Source organism: Ylistrum balloti, unplaced genomic scaffold (assembly GCF_031769215.1).
Source record: "Ylistrum balloti isolate Yb309-2 unplaced genomic scaffold, AGI_CSIRO_Ybal_v1 Utg370594, whole genome shotgun sequence".
In the NCBI taxonomy this organism is placed as follows: Eukaryota; Metazoa; Mollusca; class Bivalvia; order Pectinida; family Pectinidae; genus Ylistrum; species Ylistrum balloti.
In genome coordinates, this window is record NW_026782368.1 from 1 (window position 1) to 24,484 (window position 24,484).

General features: G+C 33.6%; 1 protein-coding gene across 1 annotated transcript; it reads right to left on the reverse strand.

Annotated features, from left to right (window-relative positions):
• Window positions 1-40: 40 nt before the first annotated feature.
• LOC132556859 (serine/threonine-protein kinase 36-like) lies at window positions 41-23,231 on the reverse strand (the record flags this gene model as incomplete). The annotated part of the gene is made up of 29 exons (XM_060221301.1): window positions 23,131-23,231; window positions 22,547-22,687; window positions 22,125-22,202; window positions 20,451-20,630; window positions 19,044-19,111; window positions 18,153-18,379; window positions 17,546-17,706; window positions 17,087-17,284; window positions 16,517-16,540; window positions 15,424-15,579; window positions 14,537-14,757; window positions 13,986-14,085; window positions 13,677-13,774; window positions 12,480-12,585; window positions 11,953-12,127; window positions 11,292-11,422; window positions 11,014-11,121; window positions 10,224-10,322; window positions 9,600-9,758; window positions 8,794-8,904; window positions 5,033-5,107; window positions 4,286-4,513; window positions 3,888-3,991; window positions 2,756-2,869; window positions 2,233-2,392; window positions 1,736-1,877; window positions 1,319-1,442; window positions 811-871; window positions 41-191 (listed from the first exon to the last, which is right to left on the reverse strand). Coding segments are annotated over exons 1-29 (3,784 nt in total), but the record flags the coding sequence as incomplete, so codon positions are not given.
• Window positions 23,232-24,484: the final 1,253 nt, after the last annotated feature.

The following is a 24,484-nucleotide window of genomic DNA, read 5'->3' on the forward strand; positions in this document are numbered from 1 at the left end:
ACTGATATTTAACAGAAACCTTGAACTATCTGCTACATACGTAAACAGATACAATACATACTGGCAGCATTAGCCTTAGTTTTTGAGACAGGGTCTCGCAGCAGATCCATGAGGACTGGAATGACCGGTCGAAGTTTGGCGTAAAGGTCAGCATTGTGGAAAGCAGCGTTTCCTATTGCATAGCTGGCTCCCTAAGAATAGAACATTAGTTCTCAAAAAGATATCATTCATAGCAACACATACACTACATTGTCTTGTGGTAGTTTGCTGTGTAAAGGAAAAAGAGTATCAATGAAACTGATGAATGCTTCCTGAAAACAACTTTACAGGACACAAATACAGGACAATAATTCTGTACTGTACATTCAGTATAACCAATGTATACACCAAGCTTCATTGTCATAATTTAACTGAATTTTAAGTTAAGCACCAGACACCTGGCCCTGAATTTGGAACACTGCACATGCTCTAAGTATGTCAAATCTATACACCAAGACTCGTTATTTTAGTTTAAAAGCAAACAAAAGGATGCTCTGGATACAAAATTTTAACAACCAGTAATAACTTCGAACACTGCACCCTGACTTAGTTTAACCAATGGACATTCCAAGTTTCATAATCCTTACTGTAGACAAAGTTCTGCTCCAGACATGAATGGACAGACAGCCAAAGCTGCAAGTATATGCCTCCCGCAAAAATTTTGAGCGAACATAAAAAGAAGACAAGCAGAAGAGGAATGAGAAGAGTAGTAATGAGATATTGTTTGTCAGTGTGTACTTAATGCCCGCTATTCACTAAACAAGTACTTACCTTGCGAACATGGGGATCATCATCCTTGAGAGCAGCTATCAACCCAGAAAGGATTTTGTCTCTAAAATGTAAAATAGTCAAAAGTAAATTTAGTAAATTCATGTTACAGATAACATTGTATGGATACATTGCTAAGTATCAAGAATATCAAGTTGAACTGCTTCTAAATTCTTTGCCTCATCAGTTCAGCTCAATACAAAATCAGATTTTAACCTACTTGGGCTAAGTACTACTGTAATATCTGATCTCCAATTGAACATTTTCTGTTTTATTGTTTTAACTGTATAAAATTAAAATAATTAATGCAAAGTGTATGAATCAAGATATGAACACTAATTACTGACATTTTGAGAGAATACATTGGCCCTTTTAAGGTTTATTTCCTCACATATGTTGTTATATGGCATATCATTTTGTGTTCATTAATAAAAACAAAAGTTTGATTTTTACAGACGGTAGCAAACATTTACTATTAATTAGTCTAGACTTAAAATGTACTTGTACTCACCTCTGTTTAAGGATAGCGTAGAACTGACCGTGATGTTTCATGAGATTACCAATCAAACTACATGTTCTGGACTTGACGACTCCTGACCGGTGTCGCAGTAAGGCAGACAGGGGTTCATAATCACCTGCAGGCACACACATAATAATTGGTACAAGCAGTACTAGTCTCAATACATTATTTTCAATGCTGCTGCAATCCTTACTTAGTTTTAAAATGTAAAAACTGAGAATGATATAATTATTTTCTTTTCATTTTATTAACCTCACTAATGGGGACGACTGGTAATTATCTTTGTATAATCTGAATTAACGATTACAAAGAGAGATAACTCATCTTCACTACCAATGATGACGCACTTGACAAATTTGTATTTATCATGGGATGGTCTGACTACGATATCTGAAGAAGAAAACTTACCCTTACTACCATGGAAGACAGACTTGACGAGTTGATAATTATCTTTAGATGATCTGACTAGATGATTACACAGGGAAATAACATCACATATAACGGACTCTTGACTGGACGACTGTACACAGCTACTTAGAAATGACAGGGCCTAGAAAAACAAAACCACAACTGAAAATACCGCAAAACAAATGAAAAAGTCTTCCTATAATCATACAAAAATTTATCACAATCCAGACAGATGAAATCTTCTGTAATATCTGCTGCTATCCAACAGATCTACAGACTAGATGTGAATTTGAATTTGCAAAAAATAATGATTACACCAAATTTCTGGGAATCAAAATGTTAATCTGCTGTAGGTACAAGTTTTAAATGTGGACAGACAGTAAGTAAATATCATCATAAATTTGTTATTAGCTTCATAGATTGTATTTTATATGCAAGTTTGATTCTGTAAAATAAATATAGCTGTACATGTTACAAGTATTCTTATAAAGTTCCACCTTAAGATCCTTAAGAGATTTGATGAACTTGTCCATGAAGTCATCACTGCCGAGAACAAGGTGTAGGATGAGGCCGAGGGGCATTTCCATTTGACCCTGCTTCAGGTATTTATTACAGGCATGTAAGAGTCGTGGCAGCATATTTACAGAGAACAGGCAACTAAGAGGAAAACACAATAAAATTTTTTAACTTTCATGGAAAATAAGAAACAGAATCGACTCTTGTTCCGCACAACCTTATAGACAAATATAGAACCAGCAATACTTTTTTCATCCAATTTTTCAAATTTTCATTTTCTAAAATAATTAATAAACGGTACTTATAAGAGAGGAGAGTGCTCTATTCACTCCATGTTAATCCATATTTTTAAATGATGAAATTGTAAATCAATTTGACAACATTTCATCAAAGGATTTTAAAAAGTCTTCATTACTGTTTTGATGAAGAATTAAGGATAACATACTGCTGACAATAAAGGATATGTGAAGAGTTAAAAAAAAAAAGACATAAAAATTAGTATACCTCTGTACTTCAGTGAGGAGGTCATCAGGTAAATCTATTGCAAAGGGGAAACAACACAGCTGTGTCACCTGGAGGATGATGTCTGTTGCCAACTGCACACCCTCTGTATCAAAACTGTATACAAAATGTACTCTATTAAAATATACACAAAATATACTCTCTATGTAAAAACTGTACACAAAATATACTCTCTATGTAAAAACTGTACACAAAATATACTCTCTATATCAAAACAGTACACAAAATATACTCTCTATATCAAAACTGTACACAAAATATACTCTCTATATCAAAACAGTACACAAAATATACTCTCTATATCAAAACTGTACACAAAATATACTCTCTATATCAAAACAGTACACAAAATATACTCTCTATATCAAAACAGTACACAAAATATACTCTCTATATCAAAACAGTACACAAAATATACTCTCTATATCAAAACAGTACACAAAATATACTCTCTATATCAAAACTGTACACAAAATATACTCTCTATATCAAAACAGTACACAAAATATACTCTCTATATCAAAACAGTACACAAAATATACTCTCTATGTAAAAACAGTACACAAAATATACTCTCTATATCAAAACTGTACACAAAATATATCTTGTATCACAACTGTACACAAAATGTATAAAAACAAAATCCAAAATAAGTCTGCATCCCTCAACTGTCATCTGATTTTGTTTGCTACGTTAAGTACATTTTATCATTGCGACCTGTGTTTTTTTTAACACCTGTGATTTTTGAAAGGTCAAAGTTAAATTTTTTTCAAACGTTATTTCTATGCCTTTTTTTCCCTAGATATTGTTCATTTGACTTGTGACCTTGGAACTGATGCAAGGTCATTCATCTGATCAAACCTGGTAGCCCTTCATTAAAGCATATACAACAGCGCTATATCAGTACTTTTATATTTGAATGTTATGACCTTGACATTGGGACAAGGAAATAAACCTGTTGGCCTTCCATCCCGGCACGCCACTGGTCCAAGGTAAGTGCAATGGTCTTCTTTGTCATTTAACACATTTCATCCCTATGAAAAATATGTACCATTAAAATGCTTATCTACCTAATAGGAAACAGTGAGATGAATCCTACCAATTGTGTCCTTACCTGGTGACTATTGCAGCAAGGAAGTCTTTGTTAAGGAGATGTGCTATGGTCAGAAGAATAATACTGTCTGGTACAGCCAGGTTAGGAATACATTGGTTTGTTTCCTGAAAACAGGATTTGCAGATTATATGCAATTTCTTTTCTCTTACAGAATTTGATAAAAAGGCAATGTTCATGTAACAAGCAATTCATAGTCCTTAATCTGTAAGTACATCCCCACTTAAGTAAACTTATAGCCATGAATGGTTGAGATCAATAGCATACTGCCTTCATTACCTTAGTGAGAACTTGATTTTGGCCAGTAGACCATGTTGTGATAAATACCACCTATATTAAAGCTGCTAAAGACTGCAGGTTTGACAATTTAATAAGAATTGAGATGTACAACCCTTAAGTACCTTGGTGAAGACAGTGACTGACATCTGAAGCACAGCCATGAGACCCTGTGGGGACACAAGTGTCCAGTCTGGGGGATGGAAACCAGACACTGGTCCCCCTTCCTCTTCAATGTCATGAATAGGTGTGTCTGTCTCTGGGTTGGTCACCTGTAATGCCTGAGCTACTCTGTGCCAGAGTGTCCCCCATATACCTGTGTCTATGTACATCTGGGCTACAGGGCCTTCTGCCTACAATCCATACAGCAGATTATCACGATTACATCAACAAAGTCTTCATTTTCAGTTGAACTCAATCAGATTATCAACTGCTTTTGACAAATCCAATTTTCTTTTCTTTTTATCATACAATCCTTTAATAATTCTTCATTGTGGTACATTTATCACCAAAATGCTTTAAAACGTCCAAATTTTACTAGGGAAATGATGTCCATGTAATGTAATGTTACTGAGCATGTGCTGAAGTTATGTACTGCCTTTAAAAACCAGACAACAAGATCATAATTCATACTAAAATAGAACAGTTATATATTACTCAATCCTCAACCATCCATCCCAAGGGAATTCTGAAAAATGTACAACTTTTAGCATAAAACTATTGTGATATTCCAAAAAACAATTCCTTTGTATGACACAAATACAACTTCTTTCAAGAAATTCAAAGTAGAAGTAAAAGTGTGTTTTCAGCATTTGGTCGGCTAATTGATTAGTGATTTGTTGAATTCTTAACAAGAAATAAACTTCCATTACCTGTGCCAGCATCTCACACAGTAACAGCAGCAGACCATCCAATACACCATAGTCAAAAGGGCATCGTACACAGATCTGTAACAATGAACAACAACACCTTTTAACTCACACATTTAAACTTAAAACTGATGCTGACATGTGGAAAAAAAGATAAAACATATTTTTGAAATCACAAAACAAGAATTTTGTAAAATTTACATCTCAATTTCCTTATAGCTCTCAGTAAATTGCTATATATTAATGTCTCTTTAGCAATAAATCCTCTTGTTTGGGTCTTGACTCAAGTTTCAGCTTGCATTAGATACGAAATATTCAAGATGAATATATGGATACAGTTTAACTGGTAATTTTTTTAAAACTAAATCTCTTTTCACATTCTCATTGCTTTATTTTTTTCAAAAATTAGATTTCAAACATGGATATTCTGAACAAAAATGATGTTTGATATTAAAGTTTGAAAATACCCTTTTTTGTTTGTTAACTTTGAATTCTTTCAAATTCTAATTAAATAGATATGAGGAAATGTCCCAGCATGTTCCCAACTATATTTCATTTTATCATGTATAAAAACAATCTAGCTTGTTTATAAAAATTAGTTTTATTAACATTCCAAATGGTACTGATAAATGTACACAATGTTGTCTCACTTGACTACCAGTACTTATTACCACTAGGCCATTTCATACTTTTTTCCATATATAGGTAAGGTTGTCATGTTAACCAGGTGGGACTTCTGATGGACCTGAATTTCAGCCTAGCATAATACAGCATAAATTTATCTTCTGTCAATGCTTATCAAATGAAACAAAACTGTACATAATACACATCAAAACGAGTTTCATAAACTCAAATCAATAACTTGTTTTTTTTCTTTCTTTTTTTTCCCCGAGTGCATTGGAAGAGTGCTTATGACTTTTTCACTTGCACACAAGCAGATATTGACTGTGGAAAAATAACAACAATGTATTGTAATCATATCCAACATCCAAGTCATGCATCCAGACAATGAATATTGACTGTAACAGTATTTCAATAATGTTTAGTCAGTTGTACACTAACATTTTTGAAGAAAAAGACCTCACCATGAAACATTAGCATGTAATTAGACCCAAATGTTGTCTGATATTTAGAATATACCTACACAAAAGTTCTCTTGGTCTTTGTTTTGTGTCATACATCCTCATAAATGAGTCAGTGTCCACAAAAAAATTACCACTCAACAATACTTTAATAGTGCTGTCACACTGAAATATCATAACCTAGACACAGTAGTATACCTTTTAATGACCATTGTGTCACCAGTCTTGCAGGAAGCAAGAAGCTAGTACTAATTTCATATTCTTTGGTTTGCTTCAGTCATTTGAGAGATTCCGTCAATCCTTCTCCTAGACACTGAACTCTATGCCAAAAAGTCAGGCATTATCAAATTAAGTCTCAAGAAATATATTATTAAGTAAGGGGAGAATCTATTAAAATTGCAAGTTTAGTCACCTCTAAAGGTTCATACGATCAGGATAGTATGTACAAGCCCTAAACCCTGCCTGCAGGGCAGTCAGTTGGTTTAGGATTGGAGCTGCCTGCAGGGCAGTCAGTTGGTTTAGGATTGGAGCTGCCTGCAGTCAGTTGGTTTAGGATTGGAGCTGCCTGCAGTCAGTTGGTTTAGGATTGGAGCTGCCTGCAGGGCAGTCAGTTGGTTTAGGATTGGAGCTGCCTGCAGGGCAGTCAGTTGGTTTAGGATTGGAGCTGCCTGCAGGGCAGTCAGTTGGTTTAGGATTGGAGCTGCCTGCAGTCAGTTGGTTTAGGATTGGAGCTCATCAATATACACTAGGTCAGTCTGACTTGTATTTGCTGCTCCAAAAATGGTCTAGCTGCGAGACATTTTTAGAGCAAATCAAACTGGACCAAAACAACAGGTAATACAATAAAATGCAACACCTCACATTGATGATGATGATGATGATGACGACGACGACGACGACGGCGACGACGACGACGATGATGATGCAACACAGTGTTTTACCAGAATAGGAAACATAGGCTAAATTAACAGTTTGACATATGGATAGGAAAGTAGTAGCAATGATCTACCCATTGCCCTAATACCTTTCAGAAAGAAAGCAAAGTACAATACATTTTGTTGGTGATGTGATCATTGTAACCAAACCTGACACTTAATAAATTACTTTTCTCGGGGTCATCAGAATTGTACCAAGGACTTTAAAGAAGACGAAAAGACATTGGGATGTAAAAATGACTGTTGTACTGTAGTATCCTTATCTCATACAGCATTTTATACATTGTCACTTAATACTTCTTTAAGATAGGAACAAGCTATAAATCAATGATACTGTTTCCCTAATCATCAAACTGGAAATAAAATCCTTTTATTTTGTTAGGAATGTAACTGATTTCAGTTTTCACTGTAACCCGAGTCAAATAATATCCCTTTCCCTTCGTTAAATTTGAAATAAATTGGTGCACAGAAATATAATGCAACAAAAAAAAAAAATAATAAAAACTTCTGTACTGCTTTATAGTACACATACTTACTACTGCTAAAAAAGATATACTTTCTAGTGGGTATTTCAGAGAGAAAGATCGTCAGTTTTGAAAGCAAGGTATCCTTGGCCTAAAATTGGATATCATTCCTTGTGTTTGACAATGTTCAGCAGATAGCACAAGACAGAAAACAGACAAAAGATGGATACAGGGGTGCAATAGGTTTACCTGATAATAACAGTGGGATATCTATAAAGTTACAAATAAAGGAAAATTTAGCTCTGTGAGAATCTTTATATAATTAAACACCATTAAAAATCTAAAGTACAGTCTAACACTGAGAGCCTCTACATAATTAAACACCACTTAAAATCTAAAGTACAGCTTAACTCTGTGAAGCCTCTACATAGTTAAACACCACTTAAAATTTAAAGTACAGCTTAACACCGTGAGAGTCTCTACATAGTTAAACACCATTTGAAATTTAAAGTACAGCTTAACACCGTGAGAGTCTCTACATAGTTAAACACCATTTGAAATTTAAAGTACAGCTTAACACCGTGAGAGTCTCTACATAGTTAAACACCATTTGAAATTTAAAGTACAGCTTAACTCTGTGGAGCCTCTACATAATTGAACACCATTTGAAATTTTGAATACAATACAAATCTGTGAGAGCCTCTATATAGTTAGAAATCATTCAATAATATAAACAGATGACATTTTAATGGGTTGTTAGCTATAACTAAATGAACCTGATGGATTGAATTATCTTTATGCCAATCTTCAAATGTCTGATATAAACATTCTATTCTCATATCTATCAAAACCATATCCATTATTGAAAAGTGCTTGTTTGTGGAAATATAACTATTGAAATGAAAAGAAAATACATGTATGTGACAAAACCACAATAACAGAATGTACACTATTGTGCTTTCTTAATTTTTGTGAAAAAACAAACATAAAGAACTTAAATTTGGATAAGTTTACCACTAGCCACACAAAGATCCCATACTCCTGCTCCAGTAACAACTCTGTTGCTTTTATTATATTGATAAAATAAATATCCCTCCTAAGTCCCGAAGTCAAAACTGTCTCAAACTCATCCGCAATTTCACTTAATGTGGTTGGACCTGGGTTGTTCATTTTTTAAATAACTTACTAACAGCTCTTAATCTACTTTCTGGTCATAAAGCCTTTCGGAGAGGTTTATATAAAGATTTCAGTGAGTTTCGCTAAGTACCTAAATTCTGATTTACCTGTTGTAGATCTGTGAAGACAGATAGACAAGCTTGTAACATTTCCTCTGGCTGTACCTCCACAGAGATTCCACAGTATATCATTTGACTAAACAGTAATGCAGCTGCAGCCTACAAAGAAATAAGTTTATTTTCTGTGAAACAATTCAACTTCACTGGATGTTCAAACTGTTTTTCATAAAAATAAAAAGAAGATATTTAATTAAAACATTTCAGATTCATAATTTAAAAAAATGGGGCAAAGCCACCATTGGCCAGGTTGCAGGATGAGTGCAATGTTATATGGTATTTATAAGACAGATAAAGGTGTTTCATTCGTTGAGTATGTAGAATATTTGTTATAAGAGGCAAGGGCTGCCATCTTGGGATTTTCCATGCCATACTGTTGAAAATGATTAAGTTCCATAGTCCAGAAAATCAAGAAAATGTCTTGAATGAATCCATAATAAGAGGTGCACATCTTCAACATATATATAAACATCCTACAGAGTTTCAAGCTTCTATGTCAACAAGAGGCGCATGGGCCTTAACGGTCATCTGACCTAACATACAAGATTTCAAATTTTCGAAAATGTGTTTTCAAGATGGCTATCGCAGCAGGTCATCAGACCCTTCAGTCAGATGACCTAAAAACTCTAGGAAAATTTGATCTCTAGGAGGAGTTGATTCTACTAAACTTTTTTAGTAGTTTTGATTTCCACCTTTTCCCCACCCATCCACCCACCCGCCGGACACTTACCATACTATAACCCAGATTTACATTATGTGCAACCTGGCCAACAAAATAGAAACATCACAGTACTCACGGTGTGACTAGCAATGGTTGACTCGAGGAAGATGGACACCATGACTGAGGCGGACTCTGACAAGACTTGTGGCATCGTCTGTAGCTGTATCACTATGGTACTGAACACGTGTAGAATCATCTCTATCACAGAATTAATTTCCATGTCCTGTATTTCCACCTGTTGTACAAAGATACAATATTTCCATCAATTACTGAAAATCAAAACAACTGGATGTCTGGCCATTTGATTCAGATTAAAGGCACTGCAGACAATTTTCTGTTGTCAGGCAGACTGCAGAATTTTACATACACCACCAATATCATAGTGCAACTATAACAAAAATTACTTTATAAATCATTCTGAATTCTCGATCTTTTACAGTATCACAGACTTTTGAATAAATCATTTGTAACAATTTCCTTCATATCAAAAAAAGGATAATTATACTTCATATATTCTACCACAAAAACTCAACTGATCGTAAGATTATGATGAATTTTACTATTTTACATCATATCATTCAAGTCAACACCCTAAACAGATGGACGCCAAAAACTGAACACATCTCCCTTGTCTTTTATAGACAGAAGACTGGGCTAATACTCAGGGTATCCCTGTTTTTTCATCCTTCTAATGGCTTACCTTGCCCATGAGAACACCCATGAGAGAATCCATGTGTTTTAACTGGTTAGAAATGTATGAGCAGAACACAGACGATACTTGTGAGCACGCGTAAATCACCTGAGAAAAAAATACAGTCAGGTAAATCAGCTAATACATTCACAAAACACAGACAAAACTTGTGAGCACATCTAAATCACCTAAGTTAGCCTGTGTAACAAAATATATTGTCAGGTAAATTAGTCTGTGAAACAAAATATATTGTCAGGTAAATTAGCCTGTGAAACAAAATATATTGTCAGGTAAATAAGCCTGTGAAACAAAATATATTGTCAGGTAAATTAGCCTGTGAAACAAAATATATTGTCAGGTAAATTAGCCTGTGAAACAAAATATATTGTCAGGTAAATTAGCCTGTGAAACAAAATATATTGTCAGGTAAATTAGCCTGTGAAACAAAATATATTGTCAGGTAAATTAGTCTGTGAAACAAAATATATTGTCAGGTAAATTAGCCTGTGAAACAAAATATATTGTCAGGTAAATTAGCCTGTGAAACAAAATATATTGTCAGGTAAATTAGCCAGTACATTGTTGGCAATTCTTTCTTCACATTTCTCAAATTTTTAGAAGACATTATCTATCACTGCCATGAAATCACAGACATAAACTTAGTTGTGTTGACTAAAATATACAGTACATGTATTTGGCTTTTTTACATTTTTATCTACATGTGCCTTAACTTACACAGCTGAAAACATAAGAGCAAATCTTCCAGTTTATTGTTACAATATTAGATAACTCCACTTACCTTTAAAACGTTTGTACAGTGGCCAGGGTGTCGAGCTAATAGCAGAAAATCATCAGTTAACTGTTCCGCACCCTTGGATGCCAGCTTATCTCCCAAATAATGGGCTACCTGTAATCATTGAATTGAGACAGTTCTGATGAATTTCTCATCTGATCTGGTATCTGTTGTAGAGGCAATGCTTGAACAACTCTTAAAATTACTCCATGCTATTAAAACACTTTCAAGTTTATAAACATGGTTGATTTCAGAATCTGTCAATAGAATTTTGCTTGATGTACCTTTCTACGTCCATCTGCTCCCTCATCAGGACTCAAGGGAAGAGTGACCATAACAGATAATGTGGTCACTGCTATCTGTATCAGAGTATCCATCCTCTCTGCAGCAGCATTACCATTACCTTCAGCTAGATCTGAAACATCGAGTTGACATAACAGATGTTAAACTAACGATCAGAATAATGATTACTTGTGGATAAAGTATCTTGCCCAGGAACACAAACTCGACACCATAATATTTGTTTCCAAAGAAACACAAACTGCCTCTGGTAGGGATCAATTCTATGCACTGTATATCTGATTTCAAATGTCTTCATATTACATACCACATAAAAATATCAGCATGGTCACAACCAACCACAGCCCTATCTATCAAAATTCTGATATGTAAGAGACAACTGATCTTTCTCACTCAGTTGATAAAAAAGAAAAATCTCAGATCTTTTTATCCAAAGTAACAAAAATCCTTTTATTGTTGGTATTACGATGTAATCTTTTTTCTTGTTATTTCAAAACCAACTGTTCAAATAACATAAACTACTGGTGTAGTATTAACATCCATCATTGTCATTTCTAAGTAAACAATCAGTCATGTTTTCATTTATCAATTTTACGTAGTTAAACACATACGTATAACAGACTTTGACATGAAGGCTATTTTTACAAAGAAAAAATCCCTCTGATTTACCTGTGAGTTTTTTGAGTATCTGAGTATCTGGTTTGGTACATTCTAGCAGAGCATCTATGGCTGCTGTGTGTTTACTGGCTAACTGGGTGAAGTACTGGTTTGCTAGATGTAACTTGTTTCTCTCCATTACCTCACATGTAAACATTCCACACTGCAATCACAGACCATAGATTACACTACTTCAAAGATAAATGTTTATAGAATGCTTCTAGTTAGGAATGAAAAGATATGAAAATTTTAATAATCTCCTAAAAAGTTAAATATAAAATACATTACAGACTCGCCAAACAGAAAACTGTCATTAAAATGTATCTAATACAGTTTGTTTAACAAGAGGATGTTGTTATCACATGCTTACAACTGCAGTTTGTTCAAAATTTTAATGGGAAATTAATATTTTTTACTAACACTGGACTTCCAAGAGGTAAACTCTGATAGAACATTGACAAGGCTTATTAGAACTGATTATGGTTTTATTTAAGAAGTAAATTATAGATTCCTACCAAGACAGCTTGCTCCCTCAGTCTTAAGTCCTCATCTGCAGGCAGACAGACCAACTTGGGGAATAGGGACATAAACTGTAGCATAGCATCATAGTACTCCTGTATCCTGTGTCAACAAAATTAATTCATTAGCCAAGCTATGTGTAAATTGATGATGAAAACATTACATATACATAAATATTTTAATCACATATCTCTTTGCTTGAACAAGAAATTGCAGCGGCATCATTGTACCCACAGTCACATCATCTACATCTCTATTTTTATTTAAACATGATCTGTTATTTTCATGTCAATATTTGTTGTATTGACAGTATAGATGATGTTTAATCATATTAAACATTTTCACGCATTAAATTGTATTATGCTTAAATGTCCCTTCAAAGTAGCATTGTCAGTAGACACACAGACTTGTGAAGTGACATAGAAGTAAGAAACTGTCTACCAGGATATTTTTTTCTTAATCTCATGTTACAACTAGATTACTACTAGAGATCATTTCAGGTTAATCAACATACATGATAAAGATATCTGTTTTCATCTCTAAATAATGGTAACAAATCGTAACTCTCAAAATATAAGATGGCCATCTCTTTCTTAGTGTAAAATGAAACCTGAAACACTAATAACAAAGGACCGAAAGGAGAAAACTATGGAAAGTAGAGAAAGATTTCCTTGTTTCATGATAGATAGGGACCACTGACATCAGATGATTGGTTCATTTCATTATTTGATGATGGGAGACTAACAAAGCAAGTTCCAGCTTTGCCCTTCAACCCAAACCCACATACTGGTATATACATTATATATACTATACACTTAATATTGTACTGATTCAGTAACAGTGCAACATTCATTTTTTTATTTGAAGTCTTATTCTGAAAAAATAATATTTGCATGACCAACACAGTTCAGAATATACACCTGTACTTGACATTTTTCTGAAATTATCAGGTTCATATATATATATATAAACCATGGAACTTTTCAAATTATTGGGCAAGTGCATTCAACTCATTGCTTGGCTTTTCAGTGCAAATCAGTGGCATTTTTTCACTTTTCTTTCATACAATCTTCATGTAATAATAGTTACAATATAAAAAATTCCATAACACTTTAATAGACACATAGAGGTCAGCACAAAGAGCCTGAAAATGACATCACTGATAAGATATTTGTAAGTATTGACACACTCACACTTCCTTCTCTAGCTGATCACACCAACTGATCTCACAGGCAAAGTAAGCATTCAGGGCTATCACTAGATCCATCAATATCTGCTGACACCAAGGTTGCTGTAACAATAAAAACCATCACTCTTTATTTTTCTTCTTTTAGCTTAATAATATATATAAAACATATATCTATATAAGGCACATTAATTGTCCTGTTACCTGATGCCGTTTGAAGTACTGATTAATTCACATTGTTATTTATAGTAAGTATTCAATAATATTTTTTAAATGTTGCTTTAACTATAACAATGAAATGAATTCTTTCTCACACCTGTTTGACCTTTGACTTTTCCAGGATTTCTGTAATCAGCTGTAAGACTTGTTTGGGAATGGACAGAGCCTTGAGAAAGTCCAGGATAAGTTTAACTTCACTGTTAAGTAAAAAAAGGTCATCATCTTAGATTTCAACTTTACTTGTAGATATTTTGTTGGCCATTGATAATTACTATAATGATAGAATTATAAAATATATACTAAAAAAAATTATTTTGACTTTGAATACTTGGTCATAATGTCATCCATTACTGTAAACATATTTTTTTGAACAGGCAAACTGTTGGTGGGTCATTTTCTCCATCTATGTAACTTCGCATGATATAAACAATAATGTGCAATATGTCATAATTTCATTTCCGTGGATGGAATTTTCATGGCCGAAAGTCTTTAGCATATTTAAGTTAAATTTCCCCTACACAATGTTTACATGTTGGAAGAAAAACACAAATTATTTTCATGAAACATAACTCTTTTATACATTAAAAAGAAATCTTTAAATTGTAAAATCCTTTACCCATTAAAGATATCTAAATTATTACAACTGACCACTTAATGGTCACTAGATTAGTGACCACTCTCAGGACAGTCCGTAGTCTGGCTGCACCTTCTAGCATCCCATCTAATACTTGACCAGAGCTGTTGCCTATCCTTGTCTTCAGCTTTCCATGAAATTTCTGATCCTTAAGAAGTTTCATAGCAACCTCTGGGTCTCCCTCCTGGTCTGTGGCATCAATCAGACCCTGCCACTCGTCGTCACTGTCTACATCCTAGGTCACCAAATATACACAATTTTAGTGACAATGGTCAAAAATTACTTAAATAATTCTTAATTAGATAATTTGTCAGATAAATATAAACATGTTATTAAAGTTGTGCTCTTTTTCAATCCATCCTATTCATACACATGTATAATGAATATTGTTTCCTACAATAAAATTCCTATCCAAAGAAATGCCCTCTGCCATGGTTAAAACACACTTTTCATCCAACACTCCTTTACTGTAGATTTTAATCAACAGGTTCAGTTCTTGTGGGTACACAAAAGATTTTTCCTACTCATGTTTATATACGATATCTAATGAATCATGAAACATTAAATCTGATGATGACTGTAGGGCTTTATCAAGAAAACTTCCTTCATTTTTTAAAAATCAGGTTTATATACTATACATTATCAATATCTGAAACTGTGATAACCAAGTGACCCTGTTTAACTCCAGTGTTTTCCCAGGCTTGGCCAAATCTTCTCCATTTATCTCTTAGTAATGATTAACTCTTAGTAATGATTAACTCAAATACTTTTTCTTCCACTGTTACAGTAAAAAAATCACTAAAAAGTTTTCAGTTTTAATAACTGAATTTAAGTCTGTAAATGTGATTAAAGAAACAAAGACCATTTTAATCTAAAATAGGTTCTTTCAGTTTTCACTCACCTCCCCTTCAAGTTTGACTTTCTCAATATTCTTGCGTTTTTCTTTTTTGTTGTCTGGACTGCGTCTCACAGTGCGTCGGCCTTCAATCTCTATACTCGGGTATTCTTTCTCATAGTCCTTACTTATCCGATCAGTTCTTGGTGTAGGGCTAAGGTTCTACAAACATCACAAAGTTCACACATTTTTTATATTGTTCAGGTTTACACGACTCGTTGAAACTGAAATTCACTGAAATACTATTGATATAATAATAGTTTATCAGCAAACTATATTCCACTACTTCAAATGAAAAAAGAACAATAACTGTAGTATACTGTGAGTCATAAGACTCTGCCATTCCTAGTTATAATAGGAATGATACTCAGTTTTACCTACACAATTCAGTCTTCGTAAGAAAGAGAAATGAGATATTTCCAACATAATGTAATTCATTAGGAACAAGAGACCTTATATATGCTATGATACATGATCAAATTGCAGCAAATGACACACAAATCATTTCAATTTGAAGCAGTATGATTCCATGAAAAAAGTTACACAATGTGAATAAAGTGCTGTAACTACAAATTATTTCATGATATTGAACTACATTACAATCAGACATAAGAATATAAGATATGGGCTGGGCGACATGATACCTAGACAAACTTGGAATTGATGTAGTAGACAGAGTGTAAAACATCTAGTCGCTTGGTGCTAGCAAGGTTACATGTATATCAATATCTTAAGATATGGGCTGGGCGACATGATACCTCGACAAACTTAGAATTGATGTAGTAGACAGAGTATAAAACATCTAGTCGCTTGGTGCTAGCAAGGTTACATATATATCAATATCTATAAATTAAAAAAATGAAAATAGGTAATTTACATACAGATACTGGTACACATTCTGAGGATACAAACAGTAACTAATGGTGTTGTTCCAATGTGTACATGAAGCAATTAACTTTGCATAAAAACATAAAGTTTTAAATGTTATAATACAATATATAACCTCAATTAAGGTTAATAAGAATATCTAGTATTTATGCAATTCAATGTATTTGTTGAGATAATTGAGTGAATAATAATGATTGCTCAAGGATCTTACCTCTATTTCAAGACCTTCATCTCGCTGATGAAATCAAAAATAAGAAAGCAATTTCTGTTAGAAACACAGCAAATCAAAATCATGTTACAAGTATGGTATTAAGATTGATGACATGCATTGTATACAATATTTAAAAGCACAACATCATATTATCTGTATAATAATAACAGTTTATTTGACAAAAGCAGAACACACATTCATAACGGAACATATTGTAAGTACACATGTAACTGATTCCAAACTTTACAATTTTAAATAATGCAGAAACATTAGGCAAGACATTACAAGCATAATGAGTAACTTTCATTAAAAACAAGTACACATTATATATAGTATTCCAAAATTATTAGTAAAACTTCCTGATATTAAGAATCTGCTAAAACAATGTAACATTGTATTGCAGTAGACTGTGCCAATCACCATTTATATCACACAAATTAATATCATATACATTTATCTTTCTTAAATATCTTGAAAATTTTTCATGCTATATTTACACCACCACAATAAAATCCAGATAAATCCAAAAATCTGTCTGTAAAGAAACTTAACAAGCGAGCACTCGCTCACCTTACTGGTCCCAGTGTTGACCCAAGCTGCATCTGAAGGTGGACGCTCCCCTTCAGTTGGTGCAGACTTGGCACCATTGCCATTGGCTGGTTGTTCCTGTTTGTCTTCAGTTTCTCCATTCTTTTTAGGTTTATCACCCCAAGCCTCCTTGCCATTGTTGTTGTATTTCTCTGCACCAGGGATCTCTCTTGTTCCTTTCTGTGAAGAGAGAACATTCTTTTAAATTTCTTTATCATAGATTTAAGATAAAATGTATTGATGGAGTTGTTACAGCTGTTGAGAACTGATAAATAAAGTAAAACTGCAACCATAGAAATACTTTTCATAAAAAAAAGTAACTATTTAGTTCAATGGTCAAATTTCAATGAAAAAATTGATCAACACATTCTTAAAATATTTACATTATATCAAGTTGTTACATCATTGTGGACAAATATAGGCACACTAGTGCTCTCTTACCTTTTTTTCCTCCTCCATCGCCTTGCGCTTGGCCTTGGCCAGTATTTTTGATGTGCCAGGTGGGTGTGCCTTCTCTTTGGCCTGTTTTTCCTTCATGATCTGCATGGAGGCAGTGAGGGGCTGTGTAAAGGGACTTGGCAGGTTGATATCTTCTTCTCGCACTATAAACATATATACCAAATAACACAGTGAAGATGTAAAAATCAAAAGCAACCCAGAAAGATTCTTCCCCTCTCCCCACATACAAATTGTTAATAGGTATTTTTCTCAGTTTTCTTTAAGTTAAAAATTATTTCGCGCCATTAAAATCTTTTATTCCCCAACAGGAAGAGTTTTATGTGTTAAAGCTCTAATGGTATAAGACTTTCTCTCTCCACATTAACTATCACTGTAACCCTTTTTCTTCCAAAGAAAAACCATATACAATTACAGAAACCTTTTCATTGCCCTGACAGAGTTAGTATTATCATGTTTTTTTTGTGCTTGATCAGGACACTTATATCTACAATACAATACACATATTATTTCTCTCTGTATAATCAAAGTAAAAACATTCAACTCCCTTAGTCAAATACTATACACTCAATGTAGTTTCAATAATTCTAACCATTTACGCCATCAACTACAAATGGATGGTGTAGCAGATCAGGCCACGACAGTCTCACTTTGGGGTTTTTGGTCAACAGGCCCTGCAGGAAGTCCTTGAACACTGGTGTCATATTTTTTGGCCACTTCACTGGGTCCTTGATGATCAGACTGACCAACTGGAAGATACTGTTTGTGTAGAATGGTGGGGTTCCTGTGAACAACTCGTACAAGATACAGCCTAAAGCCCTGGAAGCAAAGTCATACAGAATAGGTTTATACACATATAGTGTTCAGTGACTGAAGGCACAGGAAGAAAGTATGGCAGATTATCAATCAGATGGACATGTGAATAAATAAAATGGAAACGTACAAAAAATGACCAAAAAATAACAAGTGACAGCATCATAACAACTTAACAGAAGATAGATATATCCATCTACATGTTTATAAAGTTGTTGTACACACATTTTTGTTACACTGACTGTATTTGTGATTTTCTTGATGTACATCATGCATGTGAACAAGGGAAGGAAGACTTGGTAGGATAGTGAAATGTCCTAAGTTCTATATCTAGGTAAAGTGGAGTGTTCATTTCATGACTTCAATAATTCTTATTAACTCACATAATCAAAGGATTCTCTATACACATTCTATGAAAGTACTTAATTTGGCACAATCAAATCTTCGTAAAAATATAATATTTTGGCAAATTAGTACAACAATGACTTAGTGAATCCACAGTTATTGCCAAATAAACAATATATAGAAAATCCAATTAACACAATAATGTTTTCAGCACAAAATTTTCTAGTTTTAGGGCAATATTTTTAGCACAAAAAAACACTCAAATAAATGTTAACAGTATTAGTTTTTCTTGCATCAGTATATTTCATCGGTGTCAAGTGCTTACCAGAGATCGGCTGTATGGTCGTAGGGTTTTTCTTCAACAAGTTCAGGTGACATGTATAATGGTGTTCCCTACAAAATAATCAGTCATGTAGTACAGTTTTATCAAAATTCTTTTACAACCGCCAAGATATTATAATACAATCAAAAATTCTAGACAACTCTTATATTGCCTCTGTTTAGGTACACTTCTCAAAATAAATAAGGCAAAATTACTTATCAAATATCTTGAAATCCATAGTTTCTTTTGAACTAGTTCATTTCCTGGCAAAATCAATAAGTGCCCACCATCATATGATCTTTATTAATTCCTTATTTGTTTATTTAACCTTTTCACTAATGTGTTCCTGAATCAACTAAGCACAAATAAAGCCAAAGATAAACTTATATATAGAATTTGAAAATTATGTATCTATGACTTCTCAAGAAATAATAATTACAAATCATAATTGTCAAAATCTAAGCTAGCCATTTATTTTGTTGGAAAAGTCCTTACAGCAATAACACCCTTGAAACCGAGGGAAACCTTGATAAGAAATTTGAAAAGATCCATCCCAAACTTTTCCAGAAATAACAATAACAAACTTTCCTTGTTAAAATCCATGATGGTTGCCTGTCAGCATTTTGGTTATCTGGGCAGGTTCAAAATGAGCAATACCAAGAACCAATGGGAAGTTTGAGGAAGATCCATGGAGTACTTCTCAAGAAAGAGCAATAATAAGAATTGTTTAAGAACAGATGTCAAACATGTGGATGACAGAGGGTAAACAATCTACTACAAAAATCTCCCCAGACAGTGGCATATATGCAGGTTTTCTTAGCTGCTAACTCAGCATATACAACCCTCCATGAAATTTAGACCTTATATGGTACATCTATTCCAGAGTAAGGAATATAGCCAATGAGCTACAAATCACTTGCTGAGTCTGTCAATCTAAACCTTATGCAGGACTTTATTTCAAATCATTTAATTAAATTTTGTAGGTAGATAGGGAAAATAATTTGCAATACAGCTACATAAATAATTTACTTTTAGGAATTCAAGGTAATCTTATTTATATAGCTGTATTGCAATAAATCCTTCAAAAAAGATCATTTCTTTAAAAATTATCACATCCAATGATGTTTACTGCCAGCTGGTGTCAGAAAAAATGCAACTTATGTTTGTTTATTTCAAATTTCTGTTATGAAATGATATATCTTAAGAAGCCAAACAAGCTATAATAATATACAACTGATTACATTCAGAGAATCTAAATATTATGCAGTAGATTTCAAAACTTCGAGGACAATTTAAGGCTTAATTTTGGGTTAGTCAGATTCACTATGATACCTCAGGCTGAATAGTCTTGTCTCACAAAATGACGAGCAACAATCAATAATTAATACATGTGCAGCATGTGACCCTGACCTTGATAGATGTCAGTACTAGTGTGTTGAAACTCATGGCACGAGCGAATCCAAAGTCACAGAGTTTGATGATGCCACCCTTGCCAAGGAGAATGTTCTGAGGCTTCATGTCTCGATGGAGGATACGATGAGAATGAAGATAATACAAGGCAGACACCAACTGGCATGCTATCATCTTCACCTGGCAATCAGAAGATGAACAGTATTGTGTATTTCACAATGAATATTGGTTTTTAAAGACAGCACATTATGTAAAATCAGCATTAATTGACAATTTTATCTCCACTTCAATAATATTTGATAATTTACAGACTTTCAAATACTATAACATAATACACGCTGTTATTTCAAATTAATGTTAATTACATTGAAATATGTGAACCAAACCAGTTAAATCATGATAAAAGAGCAGGAAAATATAAAAAAAAAAAAAAAAAAACAACATTTAATTAATCTGACAAAAGTTTGTCTTTCATAAATATCTGTATTCTATATATCATTCACATTAAATATTGTAACAAGTAAAATTTGAAAAATCCATTCATCTGTTGGAAAAGTACTTGAAGTTATAACAAATATTGTCGTAAAATTATCAATTACATGTACATATGACATCTAGTTTTTACAATATTACCTTGGTAGCATTTTAACAAAAATCATCAAATACATCTGTAGAATTGTGTGGAACTTCCGAAAACTAGAAAGCATTATGCTGTGATTATAAAACATAGCATTCGTAAGTTACCACTTAACTGGTTAATCAGTCTTTCACCTGTCTACTAAAGGAAGTTTCACTTGTCTACTTAACAAAGTTTTGGCCCTACAATGAACATGTACCTTGCTGCCTACAAAACAATGCACTGGCCCTATAATGAACATGCACTTCACAGTAAAATTGTCTACAGGACAAAGTTCTGATCCTGCATATGTACCTTGCAGTAAAATGCCCTCCACTTGTATACAGGACAAAGTTCTGATCCTGCATATGTACCTTGCAGTAAAATGCCCTCCACTTGTATACAGGACAAAGTTCTGATCCTGCATATGTACCTTGCAGTAAAATGCCCTCCACTTGTATACAGGACAAAGTTCTGATCCTGCATATGTACCTTGCAGTAAAATGCCCTCCACTTGTATACAGGACAAAGTTCTGATCCTGCATATGTACCTTGCAGTAAAATGCCCTCCACTTGTCTACAGAACAAAGTACTGGTCCTGTACATGTACCTTGCAGTAAAATCCACTTGTATACATCCTGCATATGTACCTTGCAGTAAAATGCCCTCCACTTGTCTACAGAACAAAGTACTGGTCCTGTACATGTACCTTGCAGTAAAATGCCCTCCACTTGTATACAGGACAAAGTTCTGATCCTGCATATGTACCTTGCGGTAAAATGCCCTCCACTTGTCTACAGAACAAAGTACTGGTCCTGCACATGTACCTTGCAGTAAAATGCCCTCCACTTGTCTACAGAACAAAGTACTGGTCCTGTACATGTACCTTGCAGTAAAATGCCCTCCACTTGTCTACAGAACAAAGTACTGGTCCTGTACATGTACCTTGCAGTAAAATGCCCTCCACTTGTCTACAGAACAAAGTACTGATCATGTACATGTACTTTGCTGTAAACCATGAGATACATTGGAGATGACTTCTGTATTGATCATTTTACCTGTTCTTCTGGAAGATTTCCATCATCCTCTAAAATCTGGAACAGTTCTCCTTCTGCATAGTCAGTCACCACAACTACCTGTTGGATATGATATTTCTTTAGACTTTGCTATAAATATCAATATATATACTTAGAAACATTGTTTAATTTACATTTGATTACATCTATTCCTAGCAATTTGTTCATCATAATAAAATACTGAAGGTGAAATCTTTGCCCAAAGATATGATTATCATATTTTCTAAAGATGTTCAACTTTCCACCAAGGTAAGTTATTACATGTATCCATGAAGAACACAAAATAATGCCTAGTTTATGAAATGTCCTTGTGTAAGATCTTAACCTCATCATCTACATAACAAAGCTTTATATGAGCTTTACTTCCTTACCTACTTTACAAATGTCTTGTATGTGACCTTTACCTCTTTATCGGTCTCAAAGCTGTCCAACATTTCTATAATGTTGCTATGATGCAGTCCCCTCATAATGTCAATTTCTCTGCGTAGATTTCTCAGCTCTTTTTCTGGTTTTCCAACTTTGGGTATAAATTTCAAGGCCACGACCTATTAAAGACATACATAACTATCAAGTAGCTGTCTGTCATATAATACAACCATATCATCAATGTTTGTTTTGCAAGACACACATGTTGTAATGTTATTGTGACATAACAATATGAGGTCACGTAATTGTTACTGCAGTGAAAAAACATCTGACATGGTAAAAAAATTAATCTACTTCAAACATATAATGGTATATGGATCATAAATTCCTAATCAATGATCACTTAATTGTGGATTGCCAGAGGCTACTAACAATATACAAAATACCAGGAAACTTTCTTTTTTAAGAAATCATTACCTTTCAGTGTACCTGTATAACAACCTCTAGACTGTGGTTTGTTACATCTGTCCTATCGGGCTTAATAAGTATAATACTAATGTATTATCAATTTTAAAGTATTTCTCAAATCATACATTCCTATTAACATTATATATAAACCAACCTGTGCTTTGTATTTCTTCCTTCCCTTGTACACCTTTCCAAAGGACCCTTCCCCAATGATTTCCAGCACATGATAATTGTCCATCTTGCACTGTCAATTATCTGTCACCAACTCCTGGAAAAAAATTATGATAAAAGTTTCTTAAGTTTTCTTTGAAAGATCACTTTGACTTCAAATACTTTTTCAATTTAATGCAAGCATTATATTTATTTTTGGAAACAAATGTTAAAATATTTAAAGGCAGAAAATGAAGTAATACACAATTTCTCTAACTAATCTTTTCAAAATCAAGAAAGGAGATTTACTTTCATATGACATACATGAAAGCTAGTTCTTACAACAGATATTTTGATTTGATTAACATGATTTTTTTTTTTATTTTCCAACGATTTGAGTTTTTTGGGGTTTTACTATTCAATGTATTCCCCCATTTTTTCAAGCCAAGCGTGTTCAATACCATGATATTCTAATCAACCACAACAATTTGTAAATGCTATTTACCTGGATATTTGGGGAGGTTTATTCTGTAAAGCAGACCATAACAGTTGATATATATATATAGCTGTCAATAGAATTCTTACAACTATGCATGCAAATAATGACAGTTGTGATTTTAATTTGACCATGTTTCGAACGCCACTGTACAAATCATAAAAAACAACACATCAAGCTGTGGTACAACTACATCAGGTCATTCAAATCAGAAAATTTCAGATCAATATACACTACTGTAAATGAAGCATTTTGTTAATTCATTGGTATTTGGGTACTGTAACACAATTGACAAAGGAAGGCATCAGAGACAAACTCCCACTAAGATCATGTCAAATTTTGTAGCTGTTTGTTCCTTACAATTTCCAGACATCCTTTTTTGGGAGTGTCATGATGGTTAGCCAGCTGCTGAATTTCTTGTCTAGGCAATTAGGCACTGATGATTTTTGGTTCTAAGTATTGACAGGTTGTGCGTCATAATTTATCTTCCTTCATCAGTTGTGTTATACTTTCCAAACATTAGTAAATTAACACGATACATCATATACGGTATTGTATGCTGATCCGAAGGTTTCGTATTTGAATTTGAATTTCCTGTCGTAAATGCACCATATGCATATATATGTATTAATTGTTTAGTATGACAAAGGATCGGTATTTTCTAACCACTGTAATGACTTTCCTGGTATACAATTCTACTACAATTCGATAACTGCCGTAAACAACTGAGATAATTCAAGTGGCAGATTTATGTTGTGAAAGAACGTTCAACTATAAGTAACACTCGTGCTAGAACCGACTAGACGTTTGTTACTTTCATTTGACATCATTATTCAGTATAGCACCTTCACCAAAATGACAA